The 19,680-nt window shown below is 40.0% G+C and overlaps 1 protein-coding gene across 1 annotated transcript in view; it reads right to left on the bottom strand.

The window, feature by feature from the left end:
- LOC121884991 (junction plakoglobin-like) overlaps positions 1-19,680 on the bottom strand; it is a 114,426-nt gene that overhangs the window by 91,859 nt on the left and 2,887 nt on the right. The window contains exon 2 of the mRNA XM_042394144.1: positions 13,305-13,478. Coding sequence (XP_042250078.1) covers positions 13,305-13,478 — 174 coding nt within the window. The remainder of the gene's footprint in view (positions 1-13,304; positions 13,479-19,680) is intronic.

Here is a 19,680-nt window from a genome sequence, read left to right as displayed (position 1 = left end):
CTCTGATTGGTTGTTTTGATTTGGTTGTGGTGGATTCTCGCAAATGGCATTAGGAGCACTAGGTGAGGCCAGAGGAGCCTGATTTTTCCACAGATTATCTGTCTTAGGTACTACTGTCAGGACATAGTGACAGTTTTAGCAAATATGACAAAAAAATTATAAATTTACGGGTTACCTACTGCAGCTTTAGCCCTCCTGAAAACAAGGAGGAGTCCAACCTGCACTCAACACATTCGGATACTTAGGCTGCTTATCTGATATTGTGCAACAGAGAACATTCACTTGTATCACTTGTATATTGCATGCATGAAATTTTCATGTGATTAAAGCCCTGATGTCAGTGTGCAATGTTACAAACATTTTGGACTCAACCACATCTACAATGATAGAAAGAAAAAAGACAGATTTAATAATGACACAAGGGAAAGGAGTGATTATTGGCGGGGACTTCAACTTAGACCTTAACCCCAATATAGATTCAACAGCTGGAACACATAAGGCAGAAAAAACAGCTACAGTACTAAGGAGAATATGTGCAGAGACAGGTCTAATAGATGTTTGGAGAACATTACATTCAACAGCTAAAGACTTTACATATTTTTCTGGCAGATATTCATAAACAACATGGGGGATATCAATGAGATCATCTTATGGGAAGGAGCAAAAGAGGGGAAATAATAGCATATGTATCTGCAAAGAAAAGACAGTGGGAGCAAGTTAAACTTCTGGAGGAGAAGCACAGATTTAACCCTAAGACTGCTATTACCGCACAACTAAAAAAAGAAACGTTCAGAAATAGATAAACTGTTGACAGAAGAAATAGAGAGATCACTCACATTTACAAAACAAAAACATTACGATGGAGGACCAAACTCTATTATAGTTCTGGCATAGAAAACCTAAGCAAACTACAGTACTAAACTGAAAGATGATACTACTAAAATTACAACTGAGAAAGAGGAGATAGCAGGGGCATTAGCAAAATGTTATGATAAATTATATAATGATGAATTAGGAAAAATGGAAATAACAAAAACAGAAATGTACCTTGGAAAACTTCAACTAAAACAAGTCTCTTCACATCAGAACCCATCTCTCATAAAAGCAATATCAATAGATGAAATATCCAGACAAATAAAGAAACTTAAAAAGGGTAAGACTCCAGGGGATGCAGGGTTTAGGGCAGCACTGACACCAATCCTATAATTTTTTTTTTTTGTTTATAATTTTGCATTAGATTCAGGAACCTGGGCACCAACTTGGAATTCATCAGTAATCATCCCACAGTCAACCTTAAAGATATCATCATCCCTCCCGGAGCGGCTCCTGGTTTTCATAAGAAAAGCTCTGTTGTGTCTCGTAAGTACAGGTGGTCACATTATGTCCGTGGTTTGATTGTTTGTAGTGATACTCAGGTTTTACTCTAACAATGTGGGCTAGCTATGTTGTATGTGTGTAAATAACATATGTCTAATTGATGATTAGCACCAATCACCAACTTATAATCTGAAACGGGGCGGAAATATTAGCCAGCTAGCGCTGCTGGTTTGTCTCAGTAACTTACAGAACAAACACTAACATCATGTAAAATCCTGGCAGCATAACTATCTGGAAGGCCACAGAGGATTTGCCAAGTGCTGGGAGCAACAAGTGCAAATATACAAGCTGCTGCCGAGACAACACACATCATTATTTCAGTAAAGGTGAGTTAGCCCAGCTGTTGCATGCTTCAGGTCATGCAACCCTGTTTAGTCACTGCTCGACAACAACAAACTTCAACATGCATGTTGCCACCATTTTGTACACCATGTGAGGTTTGTCTAACAAAAAGTGGGCTTCAGAACACAAACGCAGCATCATCCAGGAGGCTCGTATGGACAGGGACAGACACTTCTACCTTGAGCCCGAATCAGATCCAGCAACAGCTTCTCGTAACAGCAATCAGATTCCAGTTGCTTAGGACATTCATACTTGCAAAATACCTACCCTGTTAGAGATGGTTAGTTTGGATAAGCTATAACTCAGTCCTAGTACTGCTGAAAGTGCTTGATGTACTTCCATGAAATCAGTTTGAAGAAAGTAGAAAGTAGTTCTATTTAGTAACACATTTAGCACAAAAAGTAAGGAAATTTGTGTTTGGTAGATTATTTCTTTGTTGTAACAATGCTTCTTGGCAATAAATCTTATACCATTGGAAAGCCTGTTTATTTCCCTTTTTAAAAATTTGCCAAATCTTCTCTGCCAATGCCAAACAGCTTATTTTGCTGTTGCTATTGCCTCTTGTTTTGAGCTTCTGGTACCCCCAGGTGTTGCCGATCAGGTGCCTGATTGGCACCAGCTTTCCAGAAGCCTGCTGAGGGGCAGCTGTATCAGTCATGTTAAGTTACAGCCAATGCAAATGTTGCAATCACACTGGACTCAGGATGAACATATTTTTAGAAAAAGAGGGATGGTTTTATTCTGAAAGAATAAATTACAACAAACGGTGATTTTGCTGGTTGTCAGTGGCTTTACTCTTTACAAGGTGTAACTGCCAACCCATCTGGCTTAGAACAATGTACAAAATAGGGCAACAATCACAATATTGTATAAAAATCACAAAAAGGTATTAAAACTCATTCATTGATCTACAATTCTTATGGCTAGTATATTTTATAGAAAACAATATATGAACCCAAAGATTACAATAAATTAAATGGTATTAAGCTCTTTTCTAAAAGTTTACTAACTATTAAAATCCAACATCCTGTGTTAAATACAATGTATCTTAACTATATTTACAATGAAGCTTGATTCTGCACTCCCACATCCCATTAGCCCATACGGGAATGTTTACCATTGCTATGGCAACAAGTGACAGCTGACGTTAGCGTTATTTAGCTTAGCTCAATCGTCCGACAAACAATAACCCATAAAATTATAATTCAACATATTTAAACAAAATCAACAACAGCTACCAACAGTAACAGTCCTTACAACCTTAGCTAATGTGTTGTCACAGGTTAGATTGTCAAAATTACAGTATTAATCCCTGATGAACTACGCTAGCATAGTGATGGTTGCATCCACTCGTATTCAGCTACCTTACGTTACAGTTCAACCATACAACAAATTAACCATTAAGGGTAGACTACTGACAAAATCTGAGGGTGCTTAGGTGACATTTACCCACCTGAAAGAATAAATGAAAACAAATGGTGATTTTGCTGGTCTTCAGTAGCTTTACTCTTTACTAGGTGTAACTGCCAACTGAAGAACGTAGCGCAAGCAACGGTTTATACACCCAGATTCGCTCTTGTGCCTTTTCTCAAATCAGTTATGCCATAAATTGAATGGGGGGTATCTGTATGGTATCTGTAAAGATACAAAATCAATATCATATGCATAAAATAATGTCACAATTGAGTGGGCAGATACACATAAATATCCTATATGTCACACAAACCCAACATTTCCTGCTTTACTGCTTCAAAAAAAATAAAAAATAAGTGACTAAATAACAGGGGACCTTTATAATGAAGAAATTACAGGAAATCAAACATGTTCACCAAATTAGCAGAGCTTCATTAGCGGTGCTAAAAACTGGTCAATACAACAACATCTGGAGATATTTGGAGCTGTTTGTTGAGCAGATCAATTAGACTAATGCAGGGAGGAATAGTACAAGCAGAAGCAGCCACAGTGATGATGATGTTTGATGAAGAGCTGCAGATGACCATCACTCCTCCAACAGGTAAACTACTTATTTTACTCTGCCCTGCTGTGTAATGGAAAAACACTCACAGTGTGCCAGATTGACTCAAGTCATGGCTCTGCGTGATTACCCCCAAAACAATGGAAAAACACCATGATGTTAGGGGAGCAAAGCAGTGAACTTGCACACTATGTGTGGAGCAGATGACCATGTAAAGAAATCTGTCACGGGCTAGCCCAGGCTGAGAGTAAAAATAAACATTGGAGACCGAGCATTCAGAGCAGTCTGAAGCCTGAGCTTATTTTTCACAGGGATCACTTCTACACACTGTATGTTTACCTCATCATTTGGCACTTATTTAATATAAACATCTGACATTGTAACATTATAGATATGACTGAAAATAAGGAAAAGCATAATAAGACTGGTGATATTTGGTACTGGTGATACTCTTACTGTCCACATATAGTATCCCCTCAAAAAAAACAAAACCACTGTATTAGTCTGTCTCTCTGATTTCCCTAATTCTGTCTGTGGTTCTCAGCCCCAAGCCCATTGGTTCCTACAGAAGACCTAAGTCTTTAAAAATAGCTCACAAATGTATAGTTGCATTTCATTACACCTAGTAAGAAGTTTTTAGTAAATGTTACTCAATGAAGGAACATGTCATCCAGTGCACTAGTGTGGCTATTGTTGTGTTTTTAATAGTTTTTGGACAACAATGGAGCTCTATGATACAGCTCTATGAACTCCTAACTGTATCGGACAAAGGATTTGTCTCCATACTTGTCCTGTTAGATCTTAGTGCTGCATTCGACACAATTGACCATCAAATCCTCTTGCAGAGACTGGAACATTTAACTGAAATTAAAGGAACTGCATTAAGCTGGTTTCAGTCCTATTTATCAGACTGATTTAAGTTTGTACATGTTAATGATGAATCCTCCATGAAGGCAAAACTTAGACACGGAGTTCCACGAGGTTCTGTACTTGGACCAATACTATTCACCTTGTGTATGCTTCCCTTAGGTAATATTATTAGGAAACACTCCATACATTTTCATTGTTATGCAGATGATACCCAATTATATTTATCAATGAAGCCTGATGAAACCAATCAGTTAAACAAACTCCAAGCATGCCCTAAGGACATGAAGACCTGGATGACCTGCAATTTTCTATGACTAAACTCAGATAAAACTGAAGTTATTGTGCATGGCTCTAAACAAAACACATTATCTAATGATATAACTACCCTAGATGGCATTACCCTGGCCTCTAGCACCACTGTAAGGAATCTGGGAGTTATCTTTGATCAGGATGTGTCCTTTAACTCCCACATAAATCAAATTTCAAGGACTGCCTTTTTTCACTTACATAATATCGCAAAAATCAGGCACATCCTGTTCCAAATTGCATTTGTTACTTCTAGGCTGGATTATTGTATTTCCTTATTATCAGGCTGCCCTAACAAGACTCTGCAGCTGCATTCTGGACCAGCTGCAGTGTATTGACTAAAACTAGAAAAACGGATCATATTTCTCCCATTTTAGCTTCGCTACATTGGCTTCCTGTAAAATCTAGCATAGAATTTAAAATCCTTCTCCTAACTTACATAGCCCTTAATGGTCAGGCACCATCATATCTTGAAGAGCTCATAGTACCGTATTACCCCACTAGAACACTGCGCTCCCAGAATGCAGGCTTACTGGTGGTTCCTACAGTCTTTAAAAGTAAAATGGGAGGCAGAACCTTCAGCTATCAGGCTCCTCTCTTGTGGAACCATCTTCCAGATTCAGTCCGGGGTGCAGACACCCTCTCTATGTTTAAGAGTAGGCTTAAATTTTCCTTTTTGATAAAGCTTATAGTTAGGGCCGACCAGGCTCACCTTGGATCAGCCCTTAGTTATGCTGCTATAGGCCTAGACTGCTGGGGGACTTCCCATGATGCACTGAGCTCCTCTCTCCTCCTCATCTCCATCTGTGTGCATTCATGTAACATTAATGCATGTCACTAACTTTTCTTCTTCCCCGGAGTTTTCTGTGCTTTCTCATCTCGCAGGGAACCCTGGGTTGCAGGCCGAGCCTTCGCGGTCCTTCAGTCCTGTTGGCATCCTTTTCTGGCTGTTGCTGTTGCTGCTGCTGCTGTTATTGTTATGATTATTGTTCCTCTGCCCCCCCCCTTTCCCTCTTTCTTTCTCTCTCTCAACCCAACTGGTCAAAGCAGATGGCCGCCCACCAAGAGCCAGGTTCTGCTTGATGTTTCTACCCATTAAAGGGCAATTTCTCCTTACAACTGTCGCCAAGTGCTTGCTCATGGGGGAATTGTTAGGTCTCTGTAAATTAAAGAGCACGGTCTTGACCTGCTCTATGTGAAAAGTGCCCTGAGATGACTTTTGTTGTGATTTGACACTATATAAATAAAGATTGATTGATTGAAGTGACATAGGCAGTAATGAAATCTGAGCATTAGTGGTCAGCTGGACACCTTGGAGACATATGATAGACACAGGTGTGAACGGCAATGTGCCTCAGCTGTCCACTTGTGTTTGGATCACTGAAACACATTTTAAAACCAAGTGTAAACAGCCTCAGAGGAATAAGACATATTAAGCTTTGGATACATCAACTCAGGTAAAATAGAGAATATTGTCAGACATACACTTTAACTCCTTTTGTATGTGAAGACTGTGGGACTTTTATAGGGAAGAAAAATGCCAGCAAAGATGTTGTGATTTATGGGCCATAGTCCCAGGTTATAGCCTACTCATTACCATTCGTCATTTAGTTGACATTTTGCATACCATGGGTAATTAGATTTTTAAGGTGTATTTGTTTAGTGTCATGGTGTCAAACCAAGCTTGAAACAACTCTATCTCAACTAACAGCATGGGTGTTATAATAAAATTTGTTAGGTGACATGTTTTTGAGGGATTATTTCCTGGAGGAAACTTGTCAGGTGATTAATGGGAAGCAGAGCATAACAGAATGAAATGTTTGAAGGACTGCGCAGCTTTTGCAAGTGCTAACCCCCCCCCCCCCCCCCCCCCCCCCCCCCCCCCCAATCGTCAGGAATCGATATTTAATAATATGAAGGATGAAATGTTCAGTCAGACACTGGGGGCGATCAAGTAGGTATGGGGTGGTAGGCTTTACTCTGACTTTCAGCTAGTAATAAATAAAAATGTCCTGATGGAGCTTAGGATTCACCCATAAGGACTGCTTTATTACAGACAATTCCACCATATAAACCTGGAATCTGTGTGTAACAGTTGACTTGTGTAGATGTGCAGCAGAACATTAATTACCGTCAGATCCTGACTGATCTAATGTTAATAAAGTTACCACTGCTAGGTCGCGTGCATACATGTGCACAGCCTCTTTCTCAGTTTGCAGACGCTGTGTGATTCTGCAGCCAGCTGTGACACACAGCTAGCTGTGGGCAACAGAACATCAGTACTGATGTTTCTGCAAAATCCCGGATACATTCAGTGATACCTAAACAATATTATTGTAAGATTCAGACATTAATCTAACACGTTTAAGACCTGCCGGAGTCACATTTCATAGCTGTAATTTTGACATGTGACATTTCAGTATATTTTATAGATGCGAAATGCTAAAGAAGTAAAAGAAGCTCTGCTAATTAAAGACACGCAATTTGAGGCTTTTGTGTTTTCTGTGTGCTGAAATGTGGAGAAAAGCCTGCAACACTGGAAATCACTCCACTCACTCACTCAGATGCAGAACAAGGACAAATTGCACTCAGCTGTCAAACTTTATGGGCATGTTCGCACTGGCATATCATTAGTACAAAATCTTTTGTGAATAGGACCTTTAAAATAGGGTAGATTGTGGGTGCAAATGCTGCGCAATTCATGGTGCTATTAGCAGACGCAATCCACTCTTTGTGGATTTGGCCCAAAGTTTCTTCATGTATACTGTGATGGATTATCTCACTCTGTGGAAGTTGATTTCATACTTAAAGGTCCAGTGTGTAGTATGTGTGGTATTTAGCGACCTCTAACGGTGAGGTTCTAGATTGAAACACTCCGCCACTCACCCCTCCCTTTCCTAAAACTTTGAAGATGTTCCAGAAGCTACGGAGGCCTTCAAGGACAAGAAGCTATTTGCTGAAGATGGCATTGTCCACAACAGCTTCGAGCACTTCTCGAGCACTTCACAGTCAGTGAGGTGAAGATGTATTTAGTCTATAATACTATAGGTTATAGCTCACAAGTAAGATAACAACAATGAATGTTTTATTGTTTTGTTAATACAAGCTAACATTAGCATTTTTATTCTAACGTTAGGTGTTATTGATAGCAAGATAGCGATGGCAGGATAATGTTAGATATTCTATTATCCGTTTGCAGAATCAAGTACCGGAGTACCGCTGTTATTTAGTCTATAATACTATAGTTTATAGGTTGTAACTCATAAGTAAGATAGCAACTATGTTGTTTTATTGTTTGGTTATTCAGACCTGTGGGGTGTGTGGGGGTGTTTGTGCTTTAGAATTTAACTGCTGTGAAACAATTAGAAAATGTTTATTGATCTGATTCACCGGCTTCCTCACTACCAGTTCTCCCTCTTTTCATTCACCCTCTAGCTCACTTGACCACAGCTGGTCTCTCTCTCACTGGTGCTCTCAGCTCTCTCTCTCTTTTTCTCTTGTCTCTTTTAAAATGAGTTGGGAAGCCAACAGAAAAGTCTAACTCAACTTTTAACGTTCTCAAACGAAGAGAAATATCCTCCCCTCGTCCTAGTAATGTCTTTATCCTCCCTAATGGCAGGGTTTAAAGCTCTGATCAGTCTGATCTCCATCACGCCTCTGAATCCAGAACTCTGTAAAACCATACATGGAGGCGGCTTTATGTCGGCTTTGCATGGTTCAGTGTAAAAAAGCAAAGGCTGCTCAAAGGCAGATCCTCTTTACAACTATAATGTAGGTTCTCTGTATGAAAGAAGCTATTGAAAACATCAGCAACGCTACTGAATGATTATATAAATACTACATAGGAACAGTATCATGCAGCGATCTTTTGACATTTTTTAAAATCATATTATTGTTGTAGACATGTTTGGGAAACCTGGACAGCCTACAATCCATATTTTTGCACTGCTATTACCATATTTCCAACATAATATGAAACTTATAACTTATAAAGCCTTATCTATGTTTTTTTTCAGAGACTTCTTGAAGAGATAACCTTGGAGGAGCACAGGCAGCTCACCAGTGAGCTCCTTCAGAGGCAGCCAGGGTTAATTTTTGATGCCTTGATGATGCATCAGCGCAGGCATGGTGCCCCACCTTTTGCTGGAGTGCCAGAGGTACCATGGTGTACTTGTGGTAACTTAAGGGACATGCCTACGGATCGGGGGAAGAAATGCTGTGGCCAGGACCCTGCAGACTGTGTGACCTTAATACCGCACTTCTCCCAGTACTGCCTTGAAGAAGGCTTTTTACGCATTCACAGGCAATATCGGGAGGACATTGCGGTATTAGGCCAAACCAGGGACCCTGGGGATGACAACTGGGAGTACCATTACGCTGCCTATAGACATTTCATCTATTGGCAGCATGGCTCTTTAGGGTGAGGAAACCGACTTGTCATCCCCAGTTGCTATGTTTGGGGGATCAAGTTCCCTGATCCCCAAGGACAGTACACTGGTTTCCTTCCAGGCCCTCTGGAATGTTCACACAGTACCTCAAGTACTCACACACCTGCTTGTTCATCATCAAGGCATCAAAAAATAATCTCTTATTTATTAGTTAGATTTTTTTTATATTTTATTTATTATTACACTTGTTCTATACATTTTCTATATTTATATATTTTCTGGATAATTATTACTTTTTTGTTTATATATTCACATTTAGTCAATTTTTAAATTTGCAAGTTTACCAAAAAAAAGATGTACCGATGTACGTGCTGTAATTATTGCAATGATATACATATTAACATATACTTATATAATGACAGTATATCCTTGCAGTGTCAGTACATTGTCATTACCACTTCCAGTTATATTAATTTATATTTTCATTATAGGGGACAGCTGTATTTTACAAGTTTGAAAAAGAAAGTGGTGCTTTGCCTCAGTGTAAAATACTATAAAATAAAATGTGTGGATTATAAAGCAACACAAAACAGTAGTAAAGTTGGAATACCAATGAGCCTCAGAACAGGGCATTGAAGTACATGTTATGGAATAATTTTACCACTTCAGGTTATGTAAACTGTAATTTACTAGTTTGAACCACAAAATTAAAATGTAAAAAACAGTAAGAATAATGACATTTGTAATGTAAATATCAAATACTATATCAAATAAATATCAAATACTAACATTGTTGGACATCCTTTTCAATCTGGACAATAAAAATTAGTCTGTTTGAACACCAAGGGCAGTGTGATTGAACTTATCCTATCACCTTCCAGCAATCAAATAGCTGCACATATAATGGCTGACAAGCCCAAGAGTCAGACCAATACCACATCGATGCTCTCAGTGAGTTGGTCTCTTTCTTTGAGGATCTCCTCATTGTAGATGTTGGCCATGGAAGATATGAAGCACTGGAGGAAGAGCAAGACTTACCCATACGATACTAATTGCTGTGCCCTTGGAAGCGATTTTGATCTAAAAGGGGGCAACGCAGTTGCACAACACATCAGTCTTCAAAAGGCTTGAACATTTATCTGAACACCTATGATGTCATCTTCACAAAGGACACACTGTGGGGCTGGGAAAATGGGTGCCTGATCACAGGAAGAATGTTGATCCGGAGGGTCTTCATGTGATGGCTGGTCATGCACTGTCAATTCCCATAACTTCCAGTCGATCAATAGATGGTACTTTCTGTAATGTTCCACCCATTCTGTTGAGGCACAACATAAAGGCATATGTGTAAAATTTGCAAAAAACAGACACCACACAAAAATAGTGGAGTAAAGACTGAGTGATAACACACCATATCAGATCTGTCAGCATTCTCTCCATCTTTTTGACAAAAGGAAAGGGAACCTTCATCTGCCTAATCAATTCTGTAAAGAACAACATATTCAGAAAACAATTACTTCTGTAAAGAAAAGACTAAATAGTAATAAATGTCATTAGGATGTACTACTTACTGTTCAAGGGGTCACTGAAAACATTTTCCTCCATGTCTTCCTCAACAATGCTCATGTCCTGTAAGCTGTAGTAATAAAATCATTAAAAATATATAAATTATGAATATATAAAAATACAAGACATATAGTGCAAAGAAGCTATGACAGCTGAACTGTTACCTTTGTTCACGGACCTGCATTTCTGTGGCTTCTGCAATCACATTCAGAAGCTCATCTCTGTAAAGAATAAACAGAGCATGTTCTATACATCACTTAGAAAAAACAATCACCAACTTTTTGTTTGTAATGACATATTTGGACAGCACAAATGTTTCAATATGATTACATGCCTGTCCATCCCACTAGAAGAACCAATACTAGATGCTGCTCGAGATGTGCCATGAAAAGGTTTTCCCTTCATGGGAGTTGATGCTGCGGGACCTCTCTCATAGCTGGAGAAACAATAGCAACATCAAGAAAATACGTGCTGCGTGACACAGTAACATACTCCTGTAATACATTATATTGTATCCTAAGATGCTGGGAGCCTTGGCTCACTGGGATAAACATACCAAAATAAATAACAGAAAAATTCTACTTTTGACTGAGAAATATAAAATTAAAATCTTGGTAGCTTGGTAATTATATATTTTTAAACATTGAAATAGGGAAAAGGTTACTTGTTTTGGACTACAAGCTAACTTTCCCCCCAGTGTGTACATGTGCTCCTAAATGACAAATTACGAGCATACAAAGAAATTATGGAGCACTGTGAAAAATATTCACAGAATGTATTAACTTGGTGATGAGCAGACTTCTCACTTTATTGTTCACACTAACTCATTACTCTGACTTACTGTCTTTAGTACATTGCCAGCCCTAAATATCTTAGTTATCGGTCCGTGTGTTGTCTTACTGCCACAGAAAATGAATAAATCTTTGGGTTATTAGCACGACGTCGCCTCTCTGCTGTCTCTTACTAGACTTGCTAATGCTACGTTACCACCAGCTCTGTGAGAGGCACAAACTGAGGCTACAGTGTGCTAATATTTAACGTTATACGTGGTGACCTTTCTTTTCAGAGAAACTAATGTACTGCTAATAAACATTTTACATCATCTAGAGTTTGAACCATTAGCAGCGGGGGGAAATATATATTACATTCGGTTGTAATCTTTAACATTACTCTTACCTGTCCAGCAGAAAACAGGCAACTTCAGTGTCAGTCTGCAAACATTTCTCTCTCATCAGGGATTTCCATCTGGGAAAGGCAACACCAATATTTATCCTCCATTTTATGCCGTCGCGTGTCCCGATTTCATATAGCTCCTTCATGTTTTCGTTTCTTTGATGACGATGATTCACGCTCCTGTGATTTTCCTAAATAATAAGTATGGTCCTCCATTTATCAGATTTTGGTTTCAAAAACTTTTCACAATACAAAATGTTGGGTGGATAACAGCAACCACTCTCATCTTCTTCTTCGTCTTCCAACTGCTGCATTTCTGGTGGCCACCCACTAAATTTAAAAATGCGAAAGGCCCTCACTTAGAGCTAGTGTTAGGTTTGTCCATTCTGCACTACTGTAGAAACATGGTGGTACAACATGTCAGACTCCGTGTAGGGGGACCCGCTCCCTATGTAGATATAAGGGGCTCAGTCTAAGGTGACGAAAACACAACAATTCTTATTTTCAGTTGATTAGACGGTGATGGGAAATATGCATATGAATATTGTATTAAATTTTTACAAAGTCTGTTCTGCTAAATGCCACTAAATACTACACACTTGACCTTTAAGATTAATCGATGGCAGGGAATGGTTTCTTCTGAAGGAGGACAACAAGCTACTTTTACACTCACAATCAACTTCACATTTTCACAGTATTACATCACATTTTTATTATTACTATTACTAAACTGTATTTAACATATTTTTATATTATTGATGGATCAAATTTTAAAGTTTAATCAAAATTCATTCAGTCGTATCTGGGATATTCCTGTGTTGGACAGATCGATGGGTAAACAAATGACTAAAATACAAATTATAAACAATGTTAAAACTTGGTAAATATTATGCATTATCCTGGGCTTGGTGTAATGGATGGATAGATAAACTTCATCTGGAAACATTGCCTTCATATCAGGCATTCAAGCATCACATTAAAAATGTTTCATGAGGAATGTAATAGTTTTAAATGGTCACATCTATCTCTCTCATATTTGGTTAGTTCATCATAGTCACCATAGTTGGATGTGATTGATGTAAATGACTGTTTTACACCTATTGTACACTGCCAGTTTGGCCAGGTCTCCCTTGTAAAAGAGATAATACTATATATCTCAAGAGACTTCCTGGTTAAATAAGGGTTAGAAAATAACCAAAAAAAAACATAATTTTATCACTCAGTGAGAGCACTGTGGAAAGTCTCACCTGTGGGGCTCTCCAGTCCACCGGCCACTGTGTCTCCTCCTCCCCCAGCAGTGGCAGTAGCAGGAGCAGTGGTAGTACTAGTTGTAGTACTGCCAGTGTACTTCTTACTGCTGCTGTACTCAGTGCTGCTCTCATCATCCCGCACTGTGGTGGCTCCTGATTGGATGCCAGAGTCTGAGGCATAGTAGGTCTGCTGCCACTCCGCCACCTTCACCACACTGTCCGCCTCACTCACTGTAGGGAAAACCACATGGCTGACATTAGGTAAAAGTAATTAGAAGTCTTCAGGGGTCCAAAAATTCATGCCAGAGCCCAGAAAGATGTACTACCCAGAACCCAACCAGACCCGTCTATTATTTGATAGCTGAGACTGAGAAATGTAAAACTGAGAAATGCTGGACCCAAAGACACAGACACAGACACAGACCCAATCGGCACCAATTTCACAGCCTATTGCTATTAACAAGTTAAAATAAATTTACAAGTTAAATATACAAGTTGTCAAAACAAAACTTTGTGTCTTACTTAATGTAACATTAGTAGCCTTCTCCCCTGTGCCTGGCCTTGATGCATATAATCCATCCTCCTTGCCAAGAAAGTATGTAAAATACATCTAGGTTTTCTGTTTACTCCTCTCTTGCTGATTGAAATGGCATGGCTAATCCACTTGTTATTTCAGTTTAAAAGTCCACTTACTGTCATGGTGACAGATGACAAACGCGATTCATTTAGAATCAGCTTTGCAGTTTTGTTGCATCGACTGTAATAACTATAATAAATGCTCATTCGTTGGCATAGCTGCTATCATTAGCATTGCTAATTTGCTATCGTCTTTGCTCTGCGAGATGAGTCTGATCTTCACCACCTGAGCAGGGGCACTTGCTACAGGTCATCTGGTACCACCTATACCACAGATGCACTGTGCAGTTTGCTTGCTGTTGCACTGCACTGCACAAACACACAGCACTTCCATATTGATCAGCACTGTCTGATCTCAGATCCACTAGGGTATTACACATGATGTTAAACAGACCCGGGACCTGTGGCAATAGAATGAGACCCGACCCGACCCGGACCCGGACCTGACTGACCATATAAAACGAGGATCTGAACCCATACAGGTCTTGTGTTGGGTCTCGGATCCTAGGTTTTGGGTGGATCAGTGAAGACCTCTACTGGTAATACTAATAGCATTACTATTACAACTGCTAGCACTGCAGCTGTGGCTCAGGAGGTAGAGCGGGTTGTCCACTAATCGGAAGATCGGCGGTTCGATTCCCGGCTCCTCCAGTCCACATGCTGATGTGTCCTTGGGCAAGACACTTAATCCCAAATACTACTGCACAGCCATCAGTGTATGAATGTGTGTGAATGTGTGTGAATGGGTGAATGTGATTCGTAGTGTAAAAAGCGCTCCGAGTGGTCGGAAGACTAGAAAGGCGCTGTACAAGTACAGTCCATTTACCATTTACTACTACCACTGCTACTAATACCATTACTGCTTCAACTGCTATCACTACTACTAGTATCATACTACTACTGCTACTGCTACTACTTGTACTACAGTGGTAGCACTTGAAAGTGTCCTACTCTGCCACAAGAATGGCATAGCTTTGTTGCGAATAAAACACACTTGTGCAGAAACATAGCATGTATTACAATATAATATCAGTAGGGGCGCTCAGTTTAGGAGGAACAATTACAGCAAGGAAAACCTCAGCGTCCCAAAAATCTGATGCAAAAGTCAGGGATGTATTAAACATTGTTTATTCATGGAGAAACTTCATGTTTTTTTTTGTTTGTTTTTTTAACCTTTATTTATTCAGGGGAATTTCACTGAGAGCAAAGCTCTATTTTTCAGGAACGCCCTTATCACATTCACAGCTACACATTCATACCTGGAAGCTGCCCATTACAACCACAGTCTGATCTGCCATCCACTGAGCAGCTCCACTGGAGCAGATGGAGTTAAGGGCACTTTGGTGATGGTAATGAGGGAGGGGCAAGCACTGCTTCTTCACTTTCCCCACCCAGATTTAACCTTCCGGTCTGGTGGATTGAACTGGTGATACTCTGGTCACAAGCTCACTTTGTGTGCGCATCAGCACCATCAGAGACAAAGAGTCTGTCTGTTGTCTTGGAAATGTTAAGTGTTGCCTGTAAGGAAGGTCTGGGGGAAGGTTTGAGAAGTGACTTCACTTTATCCAGAGCTCATACCTTCTCTCTTACAGCAGAGAACCAGCTTTCCTCTGATATGCGCTGATGGGAACTGATAACTTCTCTGTGAATTTCTCTATGATCACACAGAACAGCTGTTGTCATTAACCTCTATTGATTATTTTGTCAGACAACTTAATAATCATAAAATAGAGATTTGATGGATGTCTGTCAGCAATGCGGGAGTTTAGATCTTAACAGAAATGACCTGAAAATTTAACCAGTTTATGTAAGAAGAATGCATAATGGCATCCTGGTTACCTGTGAGGATCCCACTGATCCTCACAGGTAACCAGGATGCCTGCACCTGCAAAGCATGGGTTGTAGCTGCTGTGGTAGTGGGCCAATTACACATCACATTAAATCAAAGAATGCTTGCAATGATTGGCTGTGAGCAAGTGAGAAGTTCTGATACTACATGGTATTGGGTTATTTTGGTTGATACCTTAACGTTATCAAATACCAATACCCAGCCCTATTCCACCCCATGTTCAGTGGCTTGTGTAGACAAGCGCAACAGATAGTATTCATATTATGGCCTAGATATGGGTATCTTGCAACTCATTACACAATGCCCAAATTTCAGAGGAGACATTGAATTATTTTTGAATGTTGATGGTGTTCCTCTTATCAAATCATTGAAATTGCAATTTTGGCCTATATTGGCAACCAGCTTTCCTCTGATATACGCTGATGATGCACCATGACCCACACTGACGGGAACTGATAACTTCTCTGTGAATATCTCTATGATCACACAGAACAGCTGTTGTCATTAACCTCTATCGATTATTTTGTATCCATTATGGCCTAGATACGGGCATCTTGCAACTCATTACACAGTGCCCAAATTTGAATTATTGAATTATTTTTGAAGGTCAATGGTGTTCCTCTTATCAAATCATCCCAAAATTCTGAACCATTCCTGGTTGCACTATTTTGTGGGGCAGAGAGGCCCAAGCCAGTCCAGGACTATGTCCAGACTTGGTCTAGGAAATCAAGGTTCTTCAGCGAAATGGTATAGTTCATCAATGCACTTCATGCTTTTGTCTGTGATGCCCCTGCAAGAGCTTCCCTAAAGTGCACTATTAGACATAATGGATTCCAAGAGTGCAAGCAGTGTGTGGCACCTAGCATTTGTGTCCAGAGAAGGGTCATCTACCCCTCAAAAGACACTTTTGAGTCCATGTCAGATGTGGAGTTCAATTAAGTGCACTACGCAGGCCATCAGAAAAAACAATCACCCCTTTACAGTGCTGGAGTTCTGTGTGTTCAGCTATTTGCCTTGGACTACATGCACCTCATTTGTCCTGGGGTGGTGAAAAGATTGCTGATTAATCTGTTGTGTAGACCTGTTCATGGCAGGCTGGCACCACTACAGAGACAGGAAATCTCACATCATATGATAATACTGCAGGGTGCCATGCCAATGGAGTTTGCAAGGCAACACCATTCTTTGCATGAAGTGGATCACTGGAAAGCAACACAGTTCTACCAGCTACTGTTATACACAGGGCCAGTAATTCTCCGGGACATCTTGTTGGACAACTTATATGAACACTTTCTGTCAATGACTGTGGGCATGTCAATCCTTCCAGAATCTGATGCTCAGAAGAGAGAGGCATATCTTGGTTACGTCCCCAATCTCCTGAAGCACTCTGTGGACAACAGTGAAGACTTGTATGGACCAATGTTCACAGTGTGCAGCATTTGCATGAAGATGTTGCACACTTCACACGTGTTCACTGAATGAGGTGTCATCCTTCCCATTTAAGAATCACCTCCAGGTTTTAAAGAAAATAATATATAAAAATAGATTCCTAAAAATGAAAGTTGGATGCAGACACGGCAGCACACTGCACTTAGAAACAGTGCTGCGTTTTAATATTTAATTGTGAAAATGTGCCGTTTGAATGAAGTGCGGCGTGGTCAGTGTGGTGTTCGTGGGTGAAGCGCAGAGATGATGAGCTGAAAGTTTGTTCATCTGTTTGTTTCAGTTTTTACAAAATGGTTGGCAGAGAAGGAAAGGCACAAATGGCCCATAGGGTGCCCAAGCCAGATGGCCCGCTATGTGTCAGCCAAAACATGTGATTGCTGTATTCTCCTGAAACAATGACAACTATGCCTTTTGTGTTGGAGAAAAGATCCAATGGAACTCTTGTTGCTAATGTCATTAAGCAGGATGACACACACAACCTATTCGAGAGTCCCTGCAAGTTCAAGCCCCTTGACATAGCTTATGTCAAGAGCTCCATGGACAAAGCCAAAAGATGTCTGTTGCAGCACAAAGACTTGCACAGAAAATCGGTGTGCCTTCTATACACAGAACGGTTTGCAGTCTTCCCCCTTCTCCACAATATGGAATCACTAGAATTAGTGGTAACTATATTAATATAGTTTTATTATATTGCATATATGCTGAGGGGCTTAAGAGGAGCTTCTACCCTCTGGCCACTGGGATCCTGAATGGGATTGCTACATAGGACTGTCATCCGAGGCCGTTTATTGTACCACAGAGCATGCCTGTCAAAAACTGCGTCAAGTTCAAAGCAGTGTTTCATCAGCAACAACACTTGGGCTGTGTTTCATGGAGTGCTTTTTGGACTATTGTTGGTATTCTTGGGACAAATGCTGGCTCATGGCCAGTTGATGCCCCTACAGTGAGTCTTCATCATAACTTACTAGGATATTTTGCAATCTATTCCTCTGTCCTGCTGCATGGACGAACCCCAGTAAGAGAGCGAATCACTGATCCAGTGGACCGGTCATTTGCAGCCCCATTTTGGAGAATAGCAGGTCTCCTCTTCATGCTGATCCTGCTCTCCGGAGATGTTTAGCTAAATCCTGGACCATTGACCTCTGGAGTGCTGCAGAACTTCAATGCTGATTTGTGCCCGAGTGTGTCTGGGACTCCTCTGGTGCCAGTGATGAATGAGCAGCAACTTTCTGAGCCGGGCTTTTCCCTTAACAGGCTAAACTTTGTTAACATGAGGCATGATGTCTCAATGAATAGCTTTTTGCTACCGGGCTGTGGAAACCTTGACAGGTCCAGTGTCTCTCTCACAAAACTGGCTGCTGACACCACTGTGTGTCGAAACCCTGCATTGAAGAGGCAGAGGTTATTCAAAACCTTCCAAACTGTCAATCATGCAAAAGTCTTATGGGACCCGAAGCTGAAACCACGGGGGTTATTCGGAGGTAATTTTAACATCAGAAGCATTATTGCAAAGAGCAATCGGCTAACTCATCTTGTGTTAAATCTCAAATCTGGACTTTCTCTGTCTGACTGAAACATGGTTGAAACATGGTTGAAACAAACAACTCCTACCAATGTTTCAGAGGAGACAGACCTGATGGAAGAGGAGGAGGGGTGCTTTTTTATGTGAGAGACAACATCAAATGTGAACGTGTGGTTTATAATGCGGATAACATGTTAGAATATGTGGGATAAAAATAATGTTATCCCAACAAATGTCTTTTAACATCATAGGTGTCTATAGGCCCCTTCTGCAGATGACACTTTCTATGATCAACTCACAGAAGTCTTGAAAGAGTGCAATTTCAACAAAGAATTATTACTTATCTGTGATTTTAATGTGAACTGGGAGGATAAAGAGAGGAAAAAGCTAAAAATGATCACAAAGAAATTCCAACTAGAACAACTAGTAAAAGGTCCAACTAGTATTGCAAAATGCTCCAGTATACAAATTGAACTGATATTTACTAACAAACCAGAAAGAATAACTAAAAGTTATAATTTAATCACTGGCTTATCAGATCATAACCTAACCCCATGTGCAAGAAAACTACAAGTAGATTTAAGACTACGGCAACTAAGACATACCCAGAGCTAAGCAAGAAGAATTTATCGATGAAATTAACAGCTTGAACTGGGATGATGTACTGTCCTCTGATGATCTGGACTATGGCTGTGATACTTTTACTCACAGAATCAACTCTGTGAGGGAAAGATTTAATGTGAGGATACAGATAAAATCTAAAAATAAAAACAATTTACCATGGTTTAATGAAAATTTGTGGAAACTGATGAAATCTAGAGATGTTGCACTAAGGAAGGCAATTAAAACTAGAAGAGACACTGACATGCTGATTTATAAAGGTTTAATGAACATAGTTATCCAAGAGCTAAGAGAAGCTAAATCTCGTTTTTATCTCAATATTTTGAATGAGGCAAAAGGCAACAGCAAATTGATCTGGA

Source organism: Thunnus maccoyii, chromosome 18, assembly GCF_910596095.1.
Source record: "Thunnus maccoyii chromosome 18, fThuMac1.1, whole genome shotgun sequence".
NCBI classification, from domain to species: domain Eukaryota; kingdom Metazoa; phylum Chordata; class Actinopteri; order Scombriformes; family Scombridae; genus Thunnus; species Thunnus maccoyii.
Note: the sequence above shows the minus strand (reverse complement) of the source record. Positions and strands in the feature narration are given on the sequence as shown.